The sequence below is a fragment of the Acomys minous genome (genome assembly GCF_964271855.1).
Source record: "Acomys minous genome assembly, chromosome: 16".
NCBI classification, from domain to species: domain Eukaryota; kingdom Metazoa; phylum Chordata; class Mammalia; order Rodentia; family Muridae; genus Acomys; species Acomys minous.
Window position 1 is genome coordinate 78,394,507 of NC_140498.1, and position 23,739 is coordinate 78,418,245.

The 23,739-nt window shown below is 45.6% G+C and overlaps 1 protein-coding gene across 1 annotated transcript in view; it reads left to right on the forward strand.

Moving 5' to 3' along the window:
• The window catches only part of GALNT17 (polypeptide N-acetylgalactosaminyltransferase 17), a 431,830-nt gene that overhangs the window by 331,508 nt on the left and 76,583 nt on the right, over positions 1 to 23,739 (forward strand). Inside the window, exon 6 of the mRNA XM_084762556.1 lies at positions 9,529 to 9,646. Within this exon, the coding sequence (XP_084618682.1) occupies positions 9,529 to 9,646 (118 nt within the window). The remainder of the gene's footprint in view (positions 1 to 9,528; positions 9,647 to 23,739) is intronic.

A 23,739-nucleotide genomic window follows, 5' to 3' on the forward strand; every position in this document is an offset into this window, starting at 1 on the left:
ACTCCGACCATTGTGCTGTTTTTCCTCAGCACATGAGGCCACATAGCCATGGACTGACCCCTCTGAAACTGTGAGTCAAAATTAAAATGTCCTCCTTTGTTTCTGTCGCGTATTGGAACTCAGTTAAGGTAAAAAGCTGATGATGACAAGAGATACATGTTGGCTCCATTCAGGTTCAATTTTGTTTTGTTCCCATACACAAATCAGTGATGAATATTCATCTATACAAATATTCATCCCCAAGCTGGCTCCGTGGTGCACATGTGTAATCCCAGTACTCGGAGAGGCAGGGGCAGGCAGATCTCTGTGAGTTCGAGCCTAGCCTGGTATATAAAATGAGTCCAGGACAGCCAGGGCTACACAGAGAAGCTCTTGTCTCAAAAACCAAAAACAACAGCAACAGCAACAGTTCAGCCCAGCATTGGGTAGTCGGCTCTCCGCTGGCAAAGGTCTTGCTACGCAAGCATCAGGGCCTGAGTTCAAGCTGTGCCTAGTTTGCTTTCTCTCGCTATGATGCACACCATGGCGAGAAGCAACATGGAAAAGACAGGGTTTGTTTCAGCTTACAGCTCTCAGGATACAGTGTATAACTGTGGGAAATCAGGACAGGAATGCAAGGCAGGAACCGGAGCAGAAACCACAGAGCAACACTGCTCACTGGCTTGTTCTCCATGACTTGCTCAGATTCTTCTTCTTCTTCTTCTTCTTCTTCTTCTTCTTCTTCTTCTTCTTCTTCTTCTTCTTCTTCTCCCCCTCCTCCTCCTCCTCCTTCTCCTTCTTCTTCTTCCTCTTCCTCCTCTTTCTAAGATATAGTTTATTTTATTTTATGTATATGATTGCTTTGCCTGCATGTGTGTATCATACTATGTGCACATCTGTTGCTCACAGAGGTCAGAAGAAGGCATCAAGGGTACCCGAGAACTGGAGCCATCGGTAGCTATGAGCGTCATGTGCATACTGGGAAATAAACCTGGGTCTTCTGTAAGAGCAACGTGTGGTCTTAGCTTCTGAGCCGTCTTTCCAGCCTGCTTTTTAAGTAACTTAACATCACCTGACTAGGGGTGGCTCTGCCCACAATGGGCTGCCTCCCTCCCCCCCCCCAAGTCTATCATTAATCAAGAAAATGCCCCTACTGACTTGCCTACTAGTCGATATGATAGAGGACATTATCTCAGCCGAGGCTCCCTCTAGCTGGATGCTCCCCCAGCCTGTATTAAATTGACCCAAATAAATAAATAAGTAAGTAAGTACATAAATAAATATATAAATGAACAAACCAGCACACTACCCCATAACCTATATTAAAAAGCCAGTTGTGGTGACACGATGACACCAGGCAAGGTGCCCTTGAAGCTCAGACAGTTGAATCTCTGATGCTCACTGGCCAGCCAGCCTAGCAGACTTGACAAACTCAATATGTAAGGTGGAGAGCAATGGAGGGAAACAATTGCCATCTACCTCTGGTTTCTACATGTATGTACACACACATGTATACACATGCATCCCCAACACCACATACACACACACACACACACACACACACACACACACCTCATTGTTCTCTGGCCAGACCCAAAAAAAAAAAAATGACATGTTTTACTGGTATCCATCATAATTTTTTCTTCTCTTTTTTCTTTTGAAACACTCATCCAGCCATGTCTTACCTTACAAGTTTGCTAGCTACACACTTTTAAAAAACATATCTCTGGCTGGAGAGACGGTGCAAAGTTTAACGTATGTACCGCTTTGCCAGAGGACCCAAGTTCAGTTCCCCGCATTCACATCAGGCAGCTCACAACTACCTGTAACTCCCGCTCCGTGGGATAGGATGCCCTCTGCTGGACGCTGCAGGCAACTGCACACGCACGAACAGCTGCTGACGGGTAATGGCTTAACAGATCGCTTCTTAGAACACATCGTGCTTTTACAAAAATTCTCTTCAAAGATCTATCAGCAAATCGGTTCCTCAAAGGCTAAATCAAATGTGATTAGCAAAGAACAAATGTGTTATGCTGGGAAAATGGCTCATAGGAAACATCTCACTAGAGAGCTCGGAGATTGGTCTTTGTCTCAGTGAAACAAGTCTGAGCAGAAAAATCAGTCAGCCAAGAAAACACTCTCCGGAAACTGACAACTTCAATCCCCATTGGCAGGTTTTGTTTTGTTTTTTTCATCTGTGAAAAATCACACCCCAGGAGAGGAGAGGAGCCGTTCCTTTATCCCCCCACAAACAAAGGCTCTTAACACCCAGGAAAGCCAGCTTCCTGTAGTTGATTGGGAGGAATTTGTTCGAGGGTGAATTATCTCCCCAGCAACAAACGTGAAAAATAAAAATAAATGCTCCCTCCATTGAACCGCAAAGCTCTGGTCTTTGGGTCCGACCTGTGAGATATGTGTGTGCTGGATACGGAGTGTGATTTTCAAAGGCAGGGGTGCTAACCCTTTCGGTGTTTATATGTGTAGCGTGGACAAATGGAACTTTGAGCATTACATGACTCCCCTGTGCAGGCTAAGGCTCTCCAAACCCGCCAACTCCTTCCCCCAAATTATATTTTTAGAGTTTAGCAGCGACAAGTTCCCAAGAAAGCTTCAGAAAGAGACCCCTCGATCCGCGCAGTGGGAGCGCTCTTAGCTGCTGTTGGTTTTAGCTTATCTGTTTGGGGAGGCTGTAAGATGCTGAGGAGGGGAGGGGACGCTGCCTCCGGAACCTTCGCAGCTGCTACTGGGTAGCTCCAGGATGCTCACTGCTTACCGTATCCTAACCCTGCTTGGTCAGCTCTTATTACCTGTACTGTGGTTTGGGCCTGGAATATTCACTGAGACCCAGTATGATAAAGACCTGCATCCCAGGAAGGTGGTAATGGGAGGTAGTGGGACCTTTAAGAAGTAGACTCTGGAGAGATGGCTTAGTGGTTAAGAGCACTGGCTGCCCTTCAAAAGGTCCTGAGTTCAAATCCCAGCAACCACATGGTGGCTCAGAACCATCTATAATGTGATCTGACACCCCCTTCTGGCCGGTAAGTGTACATGCACATTCATACATTAAATAAATGATGAAGAAGGAGAAGGAGAAGGAAAAGAAGAAAGGCTCCTCTTGGAGCTAGAGAGATGGCTCAGCAGTCGTGGAAGGTGACATTTAAAATTACCCAGAACAGTCAGTAAAGTGCTTGCCATGCAAGCATAGAGGCCTGAGTTCAATTCCCGTAACCCACGTAAAATGCCAGGTATGATAGTTCGCACTTGCAAACCCAGGGCTGGGAAGGTAGAGACTGGAAGATTCCTTGGGCTCACTGCTCAACCAGCTTAGCCCACTTGGCGAGCTGCAGGCTAGGGAGAGACCCTGACTCTAAAAACAAGGTGGTGGGCTGGAGAGATGGTTCAGTGGTTAAGAGCACTTGTTTTTTCTTGCAGAAGATCTTCAATTCAGTTCTCAACACACATAAGACAGGTGGGAGCCATCCATTATTCCAGATTCGGGGGGTGGGGGGTGGAGGGGGTCCAGTGCTCTCTTCCGGCTTCCATAGGCACCAGGCATAGACGTGGTGTATAAACATACATGTGGACAAAACACTATGTACGTAAAAAATAATTTTTAAAAAAATAAAAGTAATGAGCTCTGGGAAGATGGCCGACTTGGTAAAATACTTATTCTTTAAGCATGAGGACATGAGGACATGAGTCCACCTGAGAACGGGAATAAAAATGTCATACCTGGGGGCTGGAGTGATGGCTCAGTGGTTAAGGGCACTGGCTGCTCTTCTAGAGGTCCTGAGTTCAATTCCCAGCAGCCACATGGTGGCTCACAACCGTCTATACTGTGATCTGGTGCCCTCTTCTGGCCTGAAAGTGTATACACAGGGAGATCACTGTATACATAATAATAAATAAATACATTCTTTTTTTTTTTTTAAGTCATACCTTCGGGCTAGAGAGGCGTCGTTGGTTAAGAGTACATATTGCTGTTACTGAGGACTGAGATTGGATTCCCAGCATTCGCATCACCCCTGACAATCATCTGAAACAACTACAGTTCCAGACAATCTGACACCTCTGCATGTACCAGGCACACACGTTCAGTACACAGACATACAAGTAAACAAAACACCCATACACATTAAATAAATTTTTGAAAAATATTTTTAAGTGCCGGCGTGGTGGTGTACATATGATCCCAGCCCTGGGAGGCCAAAACAAGTGGATCTCTCTGGGGGGCCTCACTGGCTGGTCAGACTCGCCTACCTGTCCTGTTCCAAGTCAGTGAGAGACCCTGTCTCATAAAGAAGAAGATGGGCAGTGCCTGAGGAATGACAGCTGTGGTCCTTCTCTGACCTCCATATGCATGTGCACCTGCGCGCGCGCACACACACACACACACACACACACACACACACACGGGGGGGGGGGAGGGTGGAGGGAGAGATGCTTCTGGGAGATTCTTAGGTTGTTGGGGATGTCCTTGAAGGGGTAGAGAGATAGTAGTCTTCCTCTCTTCCTTTAGCCAGGAGGCAGTTTTTCTCTGCCACATGTCATCTAGTACCCCTGCTGCAGTTTAAAAGCAGTGCAACCAGACTGTCAGGCCAGGTGGCTCAGCAGATAAAAGCACTTGACAGCAAGGCTGGCAACACCAGTTCAGTCCCAGGGACTCACATGATGGAAGGAGAGAACTGACTCCTGAAAGTTATTGTTTGACAACAATAATTATTATTAATAATAATAATAATAATAGATTGATAAGAAAGCACTGAAAGCACTGGAATCTTGCAAGCCAAAATAAACCTTTTTTCTTTATAAGTGAACTGTCTCAGGTGTTTTGTGATAGCAACGGAAAGCTAACTTAGCACAGTCTCTGAGTGTCAATTCCCTCTGACAGGATGGGCTTAATGATGTCTCTAAAGTATTGACACTTGGAGGATTATGAATCTCCCAAAAGTAATGAGGTTCCCAGTAAAGAGCCTGGCTGGATAGAGCAACTCATTGCAGACGGTTCTCCCCACCAACCCCTCCTGATCTATGTACAATACCCTTCAGCATACAACTGCCGCAACTAAAGGACCTCACCACCTCATGGACCTCACTTTCTCTATCAGGAGGCGCATAAGAGAATTCAGAAAGCAGTCACAGAGTGCGCTGTGGTAAGGTGGGGGTCTTATCAACCGAGAGGACCATTGACAAAGAAGTTGACAGAGTTGTCCTAACACTCTGCAGATGGAGGATTGGTCCTAGGACCCCACCGTAGTTAGCCAAATCCAACATGCTCCGGTCTGACACACAGAGACAATGTGGAGTCCCTGCCCCCAGATGAAACCTACATCATCCTGAGCCATCAGTCATCTCAACATTGAAAAACCTCCGCACAATGTCAGTGTGCAAGTTTGCATTAAAATGGTAGGGAGTACAGATGAAAAGAAAAATCTGGACATGTTCAATACAGGCTCAGTTTTTTTTTCAAGTATTCTCAGTTGGTGGTTGGTTGACTCCATCAGTGTAAAGCCTATGAGCAGAAGGCTGACAGCACTAGCTACTGAAGGAACCAGGGCTGATTGTTTTTGGAGAATAAGAGCTGCAAAAGCTAATGCTGAGATATTTGCGAGGATGCTGTTGATTGGCTTTGTGGTACTGTAGATTGAAACCAGGACTTTGGGGCTGGAGAGATGGCTCAGAGGTTAAGAGCACTGTCTGCTCTTCCAAAGGTCCCGAGTTCAATTCCCAGTTAACTATATGGTGGCTCATGACCATCTGTGATGAGATCTGGTGCCCTCTTGTGGCGGGCAGGTGCACATGCAGACAGAATACTGTATAAATAATAAATCTTTCAGAAGGAAAAAAGAAAAGAAAAGAAAAAAAGAAAGAAAGAAAGAAAGAAACCAGGACTTTGCATGTGCTAAATAAGTGTGGTACCACTTGGCCACGCCCCCAGACCCTCACTGGGAAATTCTAGGCAGATGTTCTACCGTTGAGGAACTCCCATAACTCTACATTGGGGGATTCTAGGCAAGAACTCTACCAAGAAGTCTCTTCCAGGCAGGTGCTGTAAGTGCGTACTAGTTACTTAACTAGTCGTTGTGACAAAATACCAGAAAAAAATAAACTAAAAGATGGATTTATTTTGTCTCACAGTTTGAGTGGATACAGTTTATCATGGTATGGAAGTCAAAGCAGCAGAAATTTGAGGCAGCTGGTTACGTCGAATTTACATTTAGTCCAGGACCCCAGCCTTTGGCATGGCGACACCTGTGTTCAGGGTGTGTCTTCCCTCCTCAAAGAACCTAATCTAGAAATTCCCTCACAGACATACCCAGAGGTCTGTCTCCAAAGAGATTCCAGATCCCTCCAAGTTAATAATCAAACTGTCCATCTTTTGACTCGTGTCTTAGACAGTTTCGTATCTTCCGCCATGGCTAAGAAAACATAGAGGAATTCACTCACAACGGGAGTTTGTGATGGAGACTCCTTACAGTACAGTGCACCAAGAGTCAGAGGCTGGAAGCAGGGTCTGAGGAATGACCTTAAAAGCTCCTCCCCTTCAGTGACCTATTTCCTTCAGCAGGGCCTGTCCCCCAGAGGTCCTCTCAAATAGCCTGTGGGGGGGGGGTACATTTTAGGTTCAAACCCTAGAAGATGTGGTCAAACTTGTGAAAGGAGCCAGCATGGAGACCCGGAAAGCTTTATACCTTCGAATTGGAATTCTCGTGGCTACCACCCATTCCTGACAGAATCTTTCTTCCCTCTCTCTGCGCCTTCCCCCCACCGTCCCCCCCCCCCGCCCGGCGCTCAGCTGGAATGGTCATATGTGCTGCATATATTTTGTAAAACAGCAACAATGAAAGTGATTGTTTTTAATTTCTGTTCTTCTCCTCTATAATGGAGCTATTAGGGCATTGGCAGATTCCCTTAATACGATTGTCGTTTTTGAATGATTTTGAGTTGAAATGTTTGTGCTAATAGTAGTAATTGCAGTTGAGTTCGAAAAAATGAGGCTGTGAACACACATTCAAAAAAAATCTCGTCATCGCCAGAGTGTTAATTGAGTACAAGCTCACATGGCTGGACAGGTGGCATAGATGCCCAAGGTAGAAGTGAGGTCATACTTTGTTCATGGTTACCAATGGTGAGGATGAGGCTAGGCCACCTGCCATCGGGCACATCAAGTCCCATTGTGTCAAGCAGCCACGGAACTTTTTCTCCAAGGCAAAGAATAGCTGATCATTTTAGGTCCAGTTAGATGGTGCTGGAATAGCAAGCAGTCATCCCTGACCTTACTAGAAATGCTGACTAGCTCTGCTTCAACTGATTAAAGTAGCCTGGGCTGGATTAGTAACCCAAAAAAGTCTTGTACATATGATGTACCCTAGGTTGACCTTAAGTTCACCATGTAGCCCAAGCTAGCCTTGCCTTGAACTCACTATGTGACCCAAGTTGGCCTTAAACTCGTTACATAGCTCAGGCTGGCCTTGAATTTTGAGACATAGTGAGGCTTGCCTTGTACTCACTCTGTAGCCCAGGCTAGCCTTGAATTCGCAGATCTTTTCTGCCCCCACCTCTCTCCTTGCAAGGATTGTAGGTGTGTGCCACTACATTCAGCTTGATTGGGTATCTTTTAACTACTAAGTCTCTACGTCATTTACTAGTTTGTCACAAAGTCCTGCAAGGCATCTCACCTAGTCCTAGCATTGTGGGGGTACCCCCATAGACCTGTGTTTGTATTTACTTCAAAGTTGTCCTGCATCCTGGGGCCTCATCTTAGGGCTCCTTTTAGCCTTTCCTTCCCACAGTCTTTATGACATGGAGGCAGATTTCAGCCACAACTTTTTCACAAGTTACCAAGAGTGACATCATGCCTCCTTGTTCTCCATAAGGATCAGCTTCCAAGCTCTTGAGTTCTGATGATGCACACAGAAAGGCCAGGCTTGCTGTGGTCTCCTGAGGACTCGCACTAGTCTGGGAAGCTGTCTTTCCTTACCCTTGTTCCAGTGAGAAGGCACTGAGAATACATAACAGCTTTCTTAGGAAGATGTCTCAGATACCCATGGACACAAGTATTTTCCTCCCTGAGTCTTCTCCCTCCTCAAAACGCCAGCTTCCTGATTCAGTGTCTCCAGCCAGAACCTGCATACCGTAGATTCTGTGCTGGCTATTTGTCCCATTGCTGTGATCAAATATCTGGCGAACGCGACTCAAGAGAGGAAGGGTTCGTTTTGGCTCACAGTTTGGGGGAAACAGTCCATCATGGCAGCGGGCGCATGAGGCACGTGATCACGTTGTATCCAATCAGGAAGCAGACAGAGATGAATGCTGGCACTCAGTTTTCCCTCTCCTTTTTATCAGTCCAGAAAGGCAGCCTACAGGATGGAATCACCCTCCACTTGTGGAAGATGAGTTTTTTCCCCTCCTCAGTTAAACCTCTCCAGAAAGACTTTTCAGAGGCATAAACATGTGTGAGTGTGTCCTAGGTGATTCCAAACACGGCCAAGTGAACAGTGAAGGTTAACCATCACGTATTCTCTGATACTCCTTCATGCTTTGAGTTTGATCAGTCCCTTCTGCTTCCTGGGGTAGAGTAGACTATAGCCATTAAAATTAATTGAGACAGCCTCTGGGCCTCTGTAGAGTCACTCTGCTGTCCCCAGAGTGGTCCATGTGGTAGACAGCATGCCACGCAGGAGACCAGCCTTCACCCTGTTTACCAGGGATCTGGAATATCCCTAGATCGCCTGTTCCTTCTGCAGCTAAAAAGCAACCTTGTGAAGAGATGCAGAGTGAGGAAATTGAGGACTTGAAAGAGGACCAGATCACAGATGCTTGCACATCTTATGGAAGTCGGTCTTGACTTGTGGGTCGTGACCTTTTGGGGGGGGGTGTCAAACGACCCTTTCACAGGGGTGGCCTAAGACCATCGGGAATATCAGATATCTAACCGACCAGGCCAGCTGGTCAGTTATTGGGGGGCCGAGGAGGGTCGCAACCTGTGGATAAAAAAATGGGCGCGAGGGAGGCAGGGCTCAAGGAAACAGTAGCTTGTCAAGAGCCGTTTATTGAAGGTGAGGGCAGGCTTTTTAAAACCTGCTTTAGGGAGGGCAGGGGTAAGCGAGGAGGGTAATGGAAAAGTACAGAATCTTCTGGGGTTGAGCCCCGGGAACATCTGCAGGGGGAGGGGTTTTCCTAGTTGGGGCAAAGCAGGATGTCTCTGTGGTTATCTCAGGATCGGATCGCTCTCTTCTCAGGGCTAAGCCGATGCCTTGCATGCCTAGTGGGTGGCCAAGCAGGATGTTTGCTGCAGGTGCTGAATGGGTGGGGGTTGGCCACTGGCTGTTTGGTCCCTGGCATATAACAGTAACAAAATTATGGTTACAAGTAGCAACAATAAGTAATTTTATGGTTTGGGGGGACGGGGTCATCACAACATGAGGAACTGTACTAAGGGTCCCAGCGTTAGAAAGGCTGACAACCGCTGCCTGTGGTTAAGTGTCTGCAAAAGAGGGCATCGCTTGCCTACACACTGATGACCTTGCTTTTTTCTTTTTCCCACAGGACACCAGCCATGATCGGCTGCTCGTTTGTGGTCAACAGGAAATTCTTTGGTGAAATCGGTCTGCTGGACCCTGGAATGGACGTGTATGGAGGAGAGAATATTGAACTTGGAATCAAGGTTGGTAACACGGCATCTCGTCCTCCTGATCTGTGACATGAACCTCGTCCATGAGGCGTGTTCAGTCCTTCTTACTGCTGTTAAGTGAGAGTTGCTTATCCCAGCACATTCCAGTGAAGATATCTGAGCAGCGACGTCACCATTTTTTTGGGCCAGGGGTGACTTGGGCTTTTCTTCTCTACAGATTGATCAGTGTGTCTCATGCCTTTGTGACCAGCTCTGGACATTAAGTGGAGACTCTGGGTGTGTGTGTGTGTGCGTGCGCGCTTTTAATTTATTTCCAAAACTAAGCAGTCTCTTAAGCTAACATTTCTATCCTAAGTATGTTGATAGTGTCATGGTTAATTTTAACTGTCAACTTGACGCAACCTAGAATCACCTGGGAAGAGGGTCTTGATGGGGATTTTTCTAGATCAAGTTGGCCTGTGGGCATGTCTCTGGGGATTGTCTCCAGTCCATTGTGAGAGGCATCATTCCTTAGGCAAGGGACCCTGAACAGTATACAAGAGCTTAAAAGCAAGAAAGGAAGAAAGGGTGTGTGTTTCCTCTCTGCTCTTGGCCACGGATGTGATGTGACCAGTTGCTTAAGTTCCTGACTTGACTTCCCCAAAATAATGGACTATAACTTAGAATTGTAAACCAAAGCCAAAACAAAAGCAAAGCCTTCCTTCTTAATATTGATTTTTGTCAAGGTATTTGTCAAAGCAACAGGAATGTAACTGGAAGAAATCTCTGATACAGGGTCCCTCATTGAACCTGTGCTTAGACTAGGCCAATAAGTCCCAGAAATTCTCCTGTCTTCTTTCCCTATAGTGCTGGGGTTACAGCAACGGCCAGCTTTCTACACAGGTGCTCAGGATTTGAACTCAGGTCTTCACGCATGCACATGTGCCCTTCCCTACTGAGCCAAGTCCTGGCACATCTTCATCCTTCATGTTTCCTTGGAGACAAGGATGATTTGAACATTTCCATATACTCTGATAAAGGTGCCCATGAAAGGTTAAGAGGTTACATCAGGGAAGAAATGATGGGGTTAGGGGTGGAGCACTGTCATTGCCTAGGATACACGTACAGCTGGAGGGATCACCAAGGACAAAAGGGACTGCCATACTTGAGGCAGCTCTGGGCTGTTCTCAGTGACAGCAGAGCTCATATCTAAGGCTCAGTAGACCCCTCATCTGCCCTCCCTCACAGCATGCCTCCCTACCCTGCCTTCTTTCATTCTGGCTTGTAGATTTATTGAGCGACTTTGCTGAGCTATCATTGATGTATAAGTTGTATGTTTTAAAGGTGTTCCGTTTATGGCATTTTCATAGATGTACAGTGTGAACATCAGCATCCTAACATACCCACGTCTATGCAGTCGCTGCTGGGGGAGATGAATATGAGATCTAATCTCTTAGAAAATTAAAGAGGGCTTTGTTTGTTTGTGGCACTAGGGATGGAACTCGGGCCCTCGTGCATGTCAGGCAAGTTGGCTGCCGGTCATTAAAAATTTTTGTGTGTGTGTGTGTGTAATGGGCACATCACAAACCTTCCCTTTCTTAAATTATGCGTGTCACGGTTTTGTTCCGTTTTTCAAGACATGGTTTCTCTGTGTAGCTTTGGCTGTCCTTGACTTACTTTGTAGACCAAGCTGGCCTCGAACTCACAACAATCCACCTGCCTCTGCCTCTCAAGTACTGGGATTAAATCCGTGCACCACCACTTCGATCTTGCATGTCAGGTTCCCCTCCCCCTCCCCAATTTTTCATGCATGTGCATGTGAGTAGCATTTTTTTTAATGTATGTGCACATGGAGAGCCCAGGTTCGTGTCTGGAACCACCCGCCATCATTTTTCCACCTTATTCGTAGAGACAGGGTCTCTCGGTCAAACCCAGAGCTATCAAGTTGACTAGTATTGCTAGTCAACTTCCTCTGTGGATCTTCTGCCTCCTCCTTCCAAGGCCAGAGTTACAGATGGTGCTCCATGCCCACCTGGCATTTATATGGGTTTCTGGGGGGGAGGGTTCTGAACTCCAATTCTCAAGCTTGTAAGCGAGGCTTATGTTAGGTGTTTTCATCATAGCAACATAAAGTAGCGAACATACTATTTTAAGTGAAAGAAATGTATGCACACTGCTTTGTTTTACATGTTATATTCTTGGTTTATATAGCTTGGGCAGGGGGAAAGTAGCTACATAATAAATATGCTCTTAAGACACAGATTCCCATCCAACCAGGTCTGGTGGTGCATTCTTATCAGCCTGGCACTCGGAAGGCTGAGCTGCAAAGATTATGAGCTCAAGGCTAACGTAGGCTAGAGAGAAAGAGAGCTTGTGTTGGAAAAAAAAAAGGATAATGAAGAAAGAAAATGAGAGAGAAAGGAAGGAAGGAAGGAAGGATGGATGGAAAAAGAGGCAGAGAGATGGAGGGAAGGAGAGAGAAAGGAGCAGAGAACTTCCTACACGAACAAAAATACAACGTTCACTCATTGCAAACATCCACTTATGTGTACGTTTTCACCTACAAAAATGACTTAGATAGCTGGCAAAATCACACGGTCCGCTGAGCCTGACAGCCTGAGTTTGACCTGCAGAACGCACATAATAGAAGGGAAGCACCAACCCCCGCAAGTCGTCCACTGACCATCACCTGTGTGCCATGGCATGTGCCTACCTCAGAGATAAATACGTTTTTAAAAGAAAAGAAGTAGCAAAGGATCCCCAAGGCCAGTTGGGGTGTCTTGATGTTCCTTCTCGCTGTGCACTCTACACTTCCTGGAAATGTTTGGTGTCCCGCCCCACCCACCCCCACCCCCTGCTGCTGCTGAGGGAGCGGGTCCTTCTGAGATCTTTCTAAGCATCCTGTGAAATCTTGAGATCCCTCTTAATCCCATCCTCAGTGTGTAAGAGGCCCCAGAACAGGAAATCTTCCTGGCTCAGGGAAGCTGAAGTGGCTGAGTTGACAATGAGTGGAGTGACAGGTCGAAGGCAACCAAAAGCACAAACCGCTCAGGAAAGGAAACAAGATCAGGAGTTGTGCTTTTCTGGGTGATGTTGATCAGAAACTGCTGACAGAGTGTGGGATGGTAGCATCTAAATCTTTTTCTTATTATATCGTATATGTATCTGTGTTTGTGTGTGTGTGTGTGTGTGTGTGTGTGTGTGTGTGTGTGTGCGTGCCTGTATGTATGTATATATCCATATGTGTTTCTCTGTACTTGTATGTGTGTATATGTTATATGTCTGTAATATATATGTGTATGTGTCATGCATGCATGAGTGCATGGATGTGTGTGTGTGTGCTTGTGTATGTGATTCTGTGTGTGTCTCTGGATATATATGTGTTCCTGTGTGTGTATTTCTCTCTGTGTGTATGTATATGTATACTTGTTTATACATTTGTATCTCTGTGTGTCTGCGTATGTGTGTGTCTTTCTCTGTGTATCTCTGTGCATCTGTGTGTGTGTGTGTGTCTTTCTCTATGTATGCATGTACCTCTGTGTGTGTGTGTGTGGTGTGTATGCACGTGTGCGCATGTGTGCAGATGTATGTAGGTTAGAGCACTATTTACAGGAGTTGGTTCTCTCCTTCCACCCTGTGGGGTTCTAGGAATGGAACTGAGGCTGTTAGTTAGACTTGGGGGCAAGCCTTTACCTACAGGGCTGTCTTACAAGCCCACATGTCCAAATCCTAAGAAAGAAAAGATCTCCTAGGAGAGAAGAGATAAATTACTTTAAATAATAAGAAATCAGACATCATGCGACTTTTCCACTGTATCAGTTAGTTTCCAGAGAAAAAAGGATAGTCATATACTAAACCCTTACAGTCAGTAGAGGAGCATCACCGAGCCTTGACCTGCAGCTGTGCCCAAGGGCAGACAGAGAGACAGTCACTTTCAGACTACCAGAAAATGGAAGTGTAATGTCTTCTTTCCCTTTATTCATGAGCCTAAAGAACCCTTTCAAATGGCACCACCAGCTGGGGACCCAGTGTGCAGTCTCATGGACTTTTGGTCATATTCAAACCACCATATATGTGTTTGGATGCGTGTGTGAGTGCGTGCATGTGTGTGTATGTATGTGTGTATACATACATGCTTTGTGTGTACCTATCACGTGCACACACACACACACACACACACACACACACACACACATATACACACACACACACACACACACGCCTCAAGAGAACTTCCCAAAGACAAGGAGAAATGGACAACATCTGTAAAGTAAAATGGATTCTCTTGGGTAGAGTGTCTATAATTCTGTAGACTTAGATTATTTGTTTTTGTTTGTTTATTGTTTACATAAGGGTGAGGCATTTGAGTTGTGATGTGTGTGTGTGGCGGTCAGAAGACAACTTGCAGGAACTGGTTCTTTCCTTCCATCATGTGGGTCCCAGAAATCAAACTTAGGTCATTAGCCTTGGCAGCAAGCCCCATTCGCTGCTGAGCCATCACACTGGCCCCTAAAGTCGAGTTCTGTACCAGTTGGGTATTCTGTTTATTCTGACTGAATAAATGGATCTAGATTACTTTGTTTTTTAATGTTTTTCTTCACATTCAAGATAAATTGGGAAATGAAGAATTTAGTCAATATGTATTTGAGTTCATTTCCTTTCTTTTAATTTGACACTTTCTTAGGGAAGTTTGAAGCACAACTAAAACAGTAGTAGAACAATATAATGAATTCAAATGCATGAATTATTCAAGCTAAATGAATGCAAACATTTTGCTATGTATTTGAGACCTTTTTTTTTTCTAGAAGCTTCCTGGTGTTTTAAAAGCAAATTCTCAGACATGAACCTAAAACTACTTCTTTTAGCTCTCTGCTAACATATGAAGACTTTCTTAAAACATAATAGACTTGATGTAACATGACACTTAACAAAATTTAATATTCATATTTTCAAAAAATATTTCTCAAAATGCTGTCAGATTTTTCTCAAAAAGGCACATTCTTTTAATACTTGGTTTGTTCAACTAAGACTTCAAACAAGCTCTGCCCACACATCATACTTCCTTGAGGTCCCTTAAGTCTCTTTGAATATCTTCCCTGTCCATGTTTTTCATTTGTAAAAGGTTTCTTTTAATCATGTGTCTGTGTGTGGGTACATGCATGTGAGTGCAAGGTGCCCTTGGAAGTCAAAAGAGGGCATTGGATCCCCTAGAGATGGAGTCTCAGTGGTTCTGAGCTGCCAACATAGATGCTGGGAACCAGTCTTGGGTCCTCTGTATAATCACTGAATCATCTTTCTGGCTCCATTTATCTTGCCCACTTTTAAAGACACAATCATTTATGTTATAAAGTTTTGCACAATCTGGATTCACCTTGGCATCTATAACTTGTGGCTCTGATCAGTACTCTCTGTCAATCGTGAGAAGATGTAGAAAGGTTTTTGTTTGCTGTTTCTGTTTCTGCTTCTCCGTCTTCTTTCTATGCTGGTAACCAACCGTAACAGTTCTACCTCTACCGCCGGAGAGATGGCTCAAAAGTTAAGAGCACCAGCTGCTCTTCCAAAGGTCCTGAGTTCAATTCCCAGCACCCACATGGTGGTCCACAACCATCTATAATGAGATCTGGTGGCCTCTTCTGGAGTGCAGATGTACATGCAGGCAGAATATTGTATACATAATAAATAAAATAAATCTTAAAAAAAAAAAACAAAACAAACAATCAAAAACATCTCTACCTTGAGCCACATCCTGAGCTCTTGGATGCAAAAAGTTGATTCTTACGTTCTTCCCTCCCTCCCTCCCTCTCTCCCTCCCTCCCTTCCTCTCTCCCTCCCTCCTTCCCTCCCTTCCTCCCTCCCTTCCTCTCTCCCTCCCTCCCTTCCTCTCTACTTTCTTTCTGTATCCCGTCTCCTTCCCTCCCTTTCTCACTTTGTTCTTGCTTTAGTCTCTGTATTGTGGCTGTGAAGGGACACCATGACCGCAGCAACTCTTTAAAAGAAAGCATTTAGTTAGGGCTGGCTCACCCGTTTCAGAAGTTTAGTTTATTATCATCATGGCGGGGAGCAGGGTGGCACAAAGGCAGATATGGTGCTGGGGAAGGAGCTGAGAGTTGAATCCATAGGCTGCAGGGAGAGAGAGAGACACCACACCAGGCCGGCCGGGCTTGGCCTTTTGGAACCTCAAAGCCTACACCCAGTGACACACTTCCTCCAACAAGGCCACGCCTACTCTAACAAGGCCACGCCTCCTAATCCTTCTCAAGTAGTGCCACTCCATGATGACTACATATTCAAGTACATGAGCCTATGGGGCCGTTCTCATTCAGACCACCACAGTTCTTTATTCTTCATCCTTCCTGCCTTCTTTCCTTGCTCTTCTCTGCCCCCTCCCTCCCTCCCTCCCTCCCTCCCTCCCTCCTTCTTATACACCCTTTCTTCTTCCTTACATCCTGCCTTTGTTTCTTACCTTTTCTTCTCTCTTCCTCATTTCTCCCTTCATTTTTCTCCCTTTCGTCCTCCCTCCTTTCTTCGCTTCCGTTCCTTTCTCCCACTGTCTCCTCCTTCTCTCTCTCTCTCCATCCCTTCCTTGCCAGCAGGCTGTAGATGCTGCTGTGTCCTTCCTGTCACACACATTAGGAGAACCATCACAATTCCTGTTTTAGTGGTGTCAAGATTCAAAGCTGGACTCAGGTGTTGTCAGCTTGGACTGATCCATTTTCAAATTCCCCATCAACCTTTCACCTAACTAATGGTGCCAGCATCTTCCCCTACATCCATTAGCTCATTAGTGCCCGGGGAAATGGTGATGTTCTTTTTTAGAAATCTGCGTTCATTCTGCAGAACTAAAGCTGTGACTCTTCATCAGAAAGCTTTCCCCTTCGGCTGGCTGGCTGGGTAGCTGAGACACACGGGTGAAGCCCGAAGAGCTTGGTAAATGCTCCTTCCTCTTTTACACTTAAACAGTTCTAGAAAAAAAAATATCGGTGCCATGGCAACTTCTAAAGTTGACCAAAGAGGTCATTTTATTTCCCTGGCAATATGGTGTCGAAAATTTTTAAAATACACTTTTTATGTGTCTAAATCCATTATAGTCATTTTCCCATCCTATATGTATTTTTTATGAAGGTATAATTTAATATAATAAAATCATAGTGATTGTCAGCTGTAAGCAGAGGGTTCCCACATTTGCATAAAGCTCTACAATCACCTCCCAGTGTGACACTGAACATAATCGGCCTGAGAAGAGCCTCCTTTGGCTCATCCGTTCTTTCTCCTTCCCCAGACCCTTCCGTCTAGGCTGCCATGTCCTAACACTCTGTGCCACGGATGAATGGGGAAGATGCCAAAAACCCATGAAACGGCACCAGAGTGCTAAGACTGTATTGTGGCTAACCATATTCAACTGAAGCTGAGTTTCCGACATTCTCTCATGTTTTAGTTGTGTTAAGACAGCAGCTCTTTTTAAAGGACAGGATCTCACTTTGTAGATCAAGCTGGCCTTGAACCCATAGAAATCTACCCTTCCTCTGTCTCCCTAATGCTAAGATTAAATGCAGTGCACTACCACACCCAGACTCGTCCTGTTGTTGTTGTTGTTGTTGTTGTTGTTGTTGTTGTTGTTGTGGTTTAATTTATTGTTGTTATTGAATGTGTTGTGTGGGGTGTGTACAAGTTTGTGACATTAGGTTCTCTCCTCTCACCTGTATGTGGGTTTGAGGGATTGAACTTGGGTTGTCAGGCTTTCTCAACAGTCGCCCTTACCCACTAAGGCAGCTCCACAGCCCCTCTGCGGCTCACTCTTTGAATTGCTGAGAAGGAAAGATTTCATTGGGAGAATACAAGTGACCATTTGTTTGCATTTCCTTGCTGAAGGATGGTTGAGTCATTTCCAATTTGGAATTGTTGGGAGGATTCCCCTGTACTCTTTTTTTTTTTTTTTTAAACTCATGTTTTGCATTTGTTCAAGTAAATTCCTAGGGCGTAGATAACTGGGATATTAAGAAGATGCCTGCTTAGTTTTAGGAGACCTCCTCCAATCAAGCCTTCTAAATTTGCAATTTTAAGACAGGGATGGAGACACGTGCCTGTAATCCCACCGGTCAGGAGTCAGGGCCAGGAAGATCTATGGGGCTTGCCTGCTAGCCAGCCTAGCCTAATGTGTGTGGGCAGGGTGGGAGGTGCCCAAGACCAGTGAGACACTTTGTCTCAAGCAAAACAGGGTGGCTGCCACTTGAGGAAGGACACCTGAAGTTGCTTCCTCTGGCCTTCACATGAAGGCACACACACACACAGGAATACACACACACACATGAGTGCAAGCATGTGAAAGTCCTGTTGATCAGCACTTGCCCTATACTTCTACATAAAGTATGTGCTTCTAAGAGACCCGTGACTTTAGTCACTATCGCTCTCATGCTACAGATGACAACAGTGGGATGGGTAGCCATCATGTAATTGTCCAAGAAAACTCCGAATTCAACCCAAAGCCCCATGGTGCTCCCCATAAGCCACTTGAGGTACTCATCTTTTCACTATTGGGTTAACTATGGCAACACTGCTGATATACAATGATGTCATCATCTAGCACAATGGGTCACAACCCCTTGTGGGGGGTGGAGGGGTGGGGGGTGGGAGGGTCACTTATCAGATATCATAACAGTCTCATATCAGATTCATAACAGTAGCAAAGTTACAAGTATGAAGTAACAAAAAATAATTTTATGGTTGTATGGTGAGGGGTCACTACAACGTGAGGAACTGTGTTAAAGGGTCGCAGCATTAGGAGGCTGGGAACCACTGTTGTACTAGATAGTCCGGATCTTGCTTGGACAAAATGTATCTCCCTAAAACAATTCCATTTGTAACAGATAGCGTGCTGGCAACCTGCCATACCCCTGCATGGCTCCAGAGACTTGGACCTGACTAAGGCGGTGAGGGAATAAAGAAATGTGAGACAGGCCAGGTGTGGTGGCGCACACCTTTAATCCCAACACTTGAGAGGCAGAGGCAGGCGGATCTCTGTGAGTTCGAGGCCAGCCTGGTCTACAAAGCGAGACCAAGATAGCCAAAGCTACATACAGAGAGAAACCCTGTCTAGAAAACAAACAAACAAAGGCAAACAGAAAAATACAAAAAGGCTGGGGTCTAATAGACTGGGCTCTCTGGTGGAGAAACTGCAGCACTCTGGAAACTCAGGGTACTTACTGTATTGAGTTATCAGGGAGGTAGGTTACCGCATACAGGTAAACAAAGAGGCAGGGTGTATGCTATACAGCAGAACAAGGAGCTGGGTTTAGTTAACCTCGGTAAGAGCCATCTCTTCTGTAGGGAGCAGTCTTCAAACTGTGAATACGTGGGGAGCGAAAGCTACTATGAACATTGTCTGTGCACACTATTAAAATCCACGCACTGACCAGGAGGGGGCGCCTTGCCATGTCCCTCTGAACGTCACCCCTGGGGGAAAAGGCTTTTCCCTTCTTCCATGGGTTTGAGTGTCTGGGATCCTTGACAGGGCTGCGCCCAGGTCAACAACAGGTGTTCACTTTGCATTTCACTCACTCCAGGCTTCCTTCTATACCTAGAATAATTTTTATGTACACACACAGGTATATACCATGCTCCCCTCCCCCCCCACATACACACAGTTCGCACCACACACACATACACATACACACATACACAAACACAGTTTGCACCACACACTCTCTCGTATATGGGAACTGCAGTTATGTAATAAACAAAAAATGTATTCGAGATGGCATGAAATTGGATTTCCTCATCCATAAATCGTGTGATGTTTATGTCTGAGCTATAGTTCAAGAAACAGAACCGCTCTGTTGATATTTTTATAAATGGTGTCTAATGTGTTTCTATTAAGAGGAGATACATTTGCTCTGCCAGAATGTGTTATCATAACAGCCACACCATTTACTCTACCTCTGGAAAATTATGTGGGTTATTCTGTTTGAAATTTCACTCGCCCACTCCCAGGCCTGCCAGATTTGATCATAAATGATTGTGGACGCCTGTGAGTTATTTTATAAGAAGCATCCATCTATTTTTTTTTTTTTACAACTCCAGAAACTCTGTCACTCTTATTCATCTCCCTGCGAATAAAGCAATAATTTGATTCCCTGTAAACGTGAACTTGAATTTATACCATTCTCTCCACTCAAGACTTCAGTGACGGGAGGGAGATTTATACCCCTGTTTCTGGGCCAGGAGACTAGGTGGTGGGGTCCTGCTGAGCTTCCTATCATCTTTCACGATTTCCCTAGAAAAGTAGGAAATGCCGCTCAGAGAGTTGCTGTTCTGTTTCTAATAAGACTCCATTATTCCCTGTGGGCGTAAGCCTCTCGAACACAGCACCACAAAGGAGCCACACGCGATCTGAGCTCTCCTCGGCAGCGCGCCATCTAGTGGAGAGTTATGTACCTGCCAAAATGCTCTGGGTGCCATGATGGGCTCACACCCCAGGGCACTTCTGTTCTAATCGCTTAAAATGCCGGAGCTTCCTCAGTGAGGCAGGCGCATGCCCAAAGCCCCTTAGGTATCTTGTGGGTCTCAGGAAAGCCAACTGGATCCGTCTCCCACCGTTCTGTCCTCTGTCCCAGGGAGAAGCCTTTGTCTGGGAAATCTGCTTTCTCCTTTCTTCTCTTCCTGAGATACCAAGAGGGAAGAAGATGCCGGGCCTACGTCACTGGGGGGTGGGCCTTGGAGGTGATACCTTCCCTGGTACCCTCCCAAGGTCTCTTCCTAGTCCGTTAAAATGTGAGCAGCCACCGTCGCACACTCCCGCCACCACAGCGGGCTGAAGTGAAAGCCATGAGCCGTTCCTCCCTATGGTGTTCTGTCAGGTATTTTGGACCAGAGAAAAGTTGTGCCTACAGTGCCCGTGTCGGCTGCCTAAGGTCCCAAGGGAGACCAAGGCTATTTGTGCTTAGAATTGAGGATTCTTCCGACATTATATTAGGCAATTAAGTTCCTAGCACTCTTTTTACTTTTTAAATTGTGGGACAGAGTCTCAGTAAGTAACCCAGGTTGGCCTTAAACTTCCTCTATAGTCCATGCTGGAGCTGAAACCACCCATAGCCCGGGAAGGCTTTGAATTCACTGTGTAGCTCAGGCTGGCCTTGAACTCGCCATATATCCCAGGATGCTCTAAGTCTCTTTGGTAGCTGGGATGGCTCGCGTGAACCACTAGATCTGGCTCATTTCTTTTCTTGAATCTAAGCCTCCCCACCTTAAATTGTGGTCATGGTGATGTCTCATGGGTTCATGGTCTAACAAAGGTGGCATGAGAGCAATTATAATGGAGAGTGAATGCTTTCTCTGAAAACCAAAATGGGATGCTGTCCCATCCTCTTCCTGGTTCCCGGTGGTGACCACCTAATCCTTTGTATTCCTGTCATGTAGCAACATCCCTCCCCCACCCCCCATCTGCTTCTGTGGTCACATGTCACTTCCCCACATCTTTATGTCTTCTCTTCTATGGCTCTTGAACTCTTAGCCCCCAGCAGGTGGCGCTGTTTGGAAAGGTTATAGACCATTTAGGAGCTGCAGCCTTTCTGGAAGAAGTGCATCACTAGGGCTGGGCTTTGAGCAGTATGTGTAGCCCCACCCCACTTCCTGTTCTATCTCTCTACTTCCTGTGTGTAGATGAAAATGTGATCGGCCGAGTTCCTGCTCCTGCTGTCAGGCCACGCCTTCTTCACCACAATGAACTCTACTTATGGAAAAGAAAAATAGCTAAATAAACACCTTTAAAAGTTGCTTTTGGTTATGAGATCTTATCACAGCGACAGAAAAGGAACGGAGACACCCTCTCATCAGGATGCCAGCCATACTGGATGAGGCCAACCTGAATGACCTCCTGTTAATAACTTGATTATAGCTGCAAAGACTAGCTCCAGATAATGTTGAATACACAGGCTGGTATTGATGGTAGGATGTCTGTGACTATACCGTCTCTTTCCTCAGCAGCAAGAAAGTACGCCATTAACATACCATGACCGTCCTACTTAGCTCAACTGTCAACTTGACAGCCTAGCATCATATGAGAGGAGAGCCTCAACCGACGGCAACAGATGAGGTTGGTCTGTGGCCATGTCTGTGACAGACTGTCTTGAATGTTAATTAACGTAGGAGGGCCCAGTCCACTGTGGGCAGCACCATACCTACGAAGGTGATCCTGGGCTCCATAAGAAAACTCCTTAGTCTAGGACCAAGCTAGAAAACATGTCAGCAAGCACCCTACTCCATATTTTTTGCCTCCAAGTTCCTATTCTTGAGTCCCTGCCCCAATTTCCCTCAATAACTGACCTGAGTTAACCCTTTCACGACCAAATAAGCCCTTCCATCCCCTACATTGCTTTTGGTCAGAGGGCAGTATTACAGCAACAGAAATGTAGCTAAAAAACAGTGACTGACATGTGGCCTGCCTGGTCAGGAAAGGTGCGAGTGACCATCTCCTAATAAATGTGCAGATCTCAGGCCTGTAAAGACAAAACAGCTGTGTGTATCACTTCTTTCATCTGAGTTGGGAGGAGGAGTGGCTTCCAGAATGACTTCTGGACTTGTTTTGGATACATTGTTTGTTTGTTTGTTTGTTTGTTTTGAAGCAGGGTTTCTCTGTGTAGCCTTGGCTGTCCTGGACTTGCTTTGTAAGCCAGGCTGGCCTGGAACTCAGAGATCCTGCCTGCCTCTGCCTCCCCCAAGTGCTAGGATTAAAGGCGTGTGCCACTGTGCCCTGCTTTGGATACATTCATATTGCCTTTCAGTTTAACAGATGTATCATGGCTAGACCCTAGGAGAGGCATGTGTAGACACGAGATGCCTCTGCTGACTCTCTGGGAACATTTCAACATGGAATTCAATGTGATGAGACTCTGACAGGAATGCCAGAAACATTGGGTTAGGCAAGAGATACATCTATATAAGACCTAGGTTAGTCAGAGTTCTCTGATGTCATAATAAGGACAGCCTGGCTGGAGGCTAGATATTAAGTAACGGAATCCACAAGTAGGGACAAATAGGGACAAATTATCCAAAGGAAGATTGCTGGATGTTCTGGGAAAGAACAGGAGTTCGGGGAGGGGAGTTGAAAGCAGGAGGGATGGTGCAGCAATGAAACGCATATACTGCTCTTGCAGAGGACCCTACTTTAGTTTCCAGCACCCAGTTAAGGACCTCACAGCCACCTCTATCTCCAGCTTCAGGTATCTGGTGCCCTCTTCTGGTCACTATGGGAACTGCACCCATTCACACTCCAACACACAGACTCACACGTATGCACCCAGATAAATAATCAACTCGATCTTAAAATTAAAAGAATAAAATGCTAAGAGTAGGTGTCTGGGTAGAGGCTTGGGGCATCAGTGGTCATGAATAACCTCAGTAAGATGATATTGAAGAGAGACAAAGCTGCATGATGTATGGCAGACTGCTCTTCCTCACATCTCTTTCTTAAAGTGACTGCAGGGGTGGCCGGGCAGGAACAGGTTAGCTGAACAGCCTCAAATATACTTACTAATCCAGCTAACCCATGTCAGGCTGGCCTAGCCAGATCCTTCCACACTTGGTTAGCAAATCAATATGCTCTTGACTTCCCCTGGGGGTCATCTTAAGAATTCTTTCTTATCCTAAACCGGTGATCTTTTCAAGAAGGAATTTTATGACCATCCCTCTTTTAGAAAGTAGACTATTTCCCCACCCGAACTATACATCCACAAAAAGCAATGATGCTATTTCATGTAGTACTTAAAAAAAAAATATTGCTGGTCTTTTCAGATTCCGATTTTTTTTTAAAGCTATTTTTATCCTCAAACTGCTGAGGAAAGAGTTTGGTTTCAAGTCTGAAGTGCCTGTTGCTGGATTAGTGGAGCTCGGGCCCTACCCAGCATGCACTTCAAAACAGCTTGACCCTGCTTTGCTGGCCAGCTGTAACCTGGGAAGGCTGTAAAAAGTTGTGTCTTTGATGTTTCCGCTTTGAGAAAGTTTTCTGTGATGCGTGGCAACTGGAGCATTTCAAATGAGGAATGGGATTGTTATATGTGAGCGTGTGCATGCATGCATGCCTGTGTGTGTAAGTGCAGGTACACACACACTGTAGCACATGTGCGTGGAGGTCAAAGATGGTCTCTGGTCTCTGT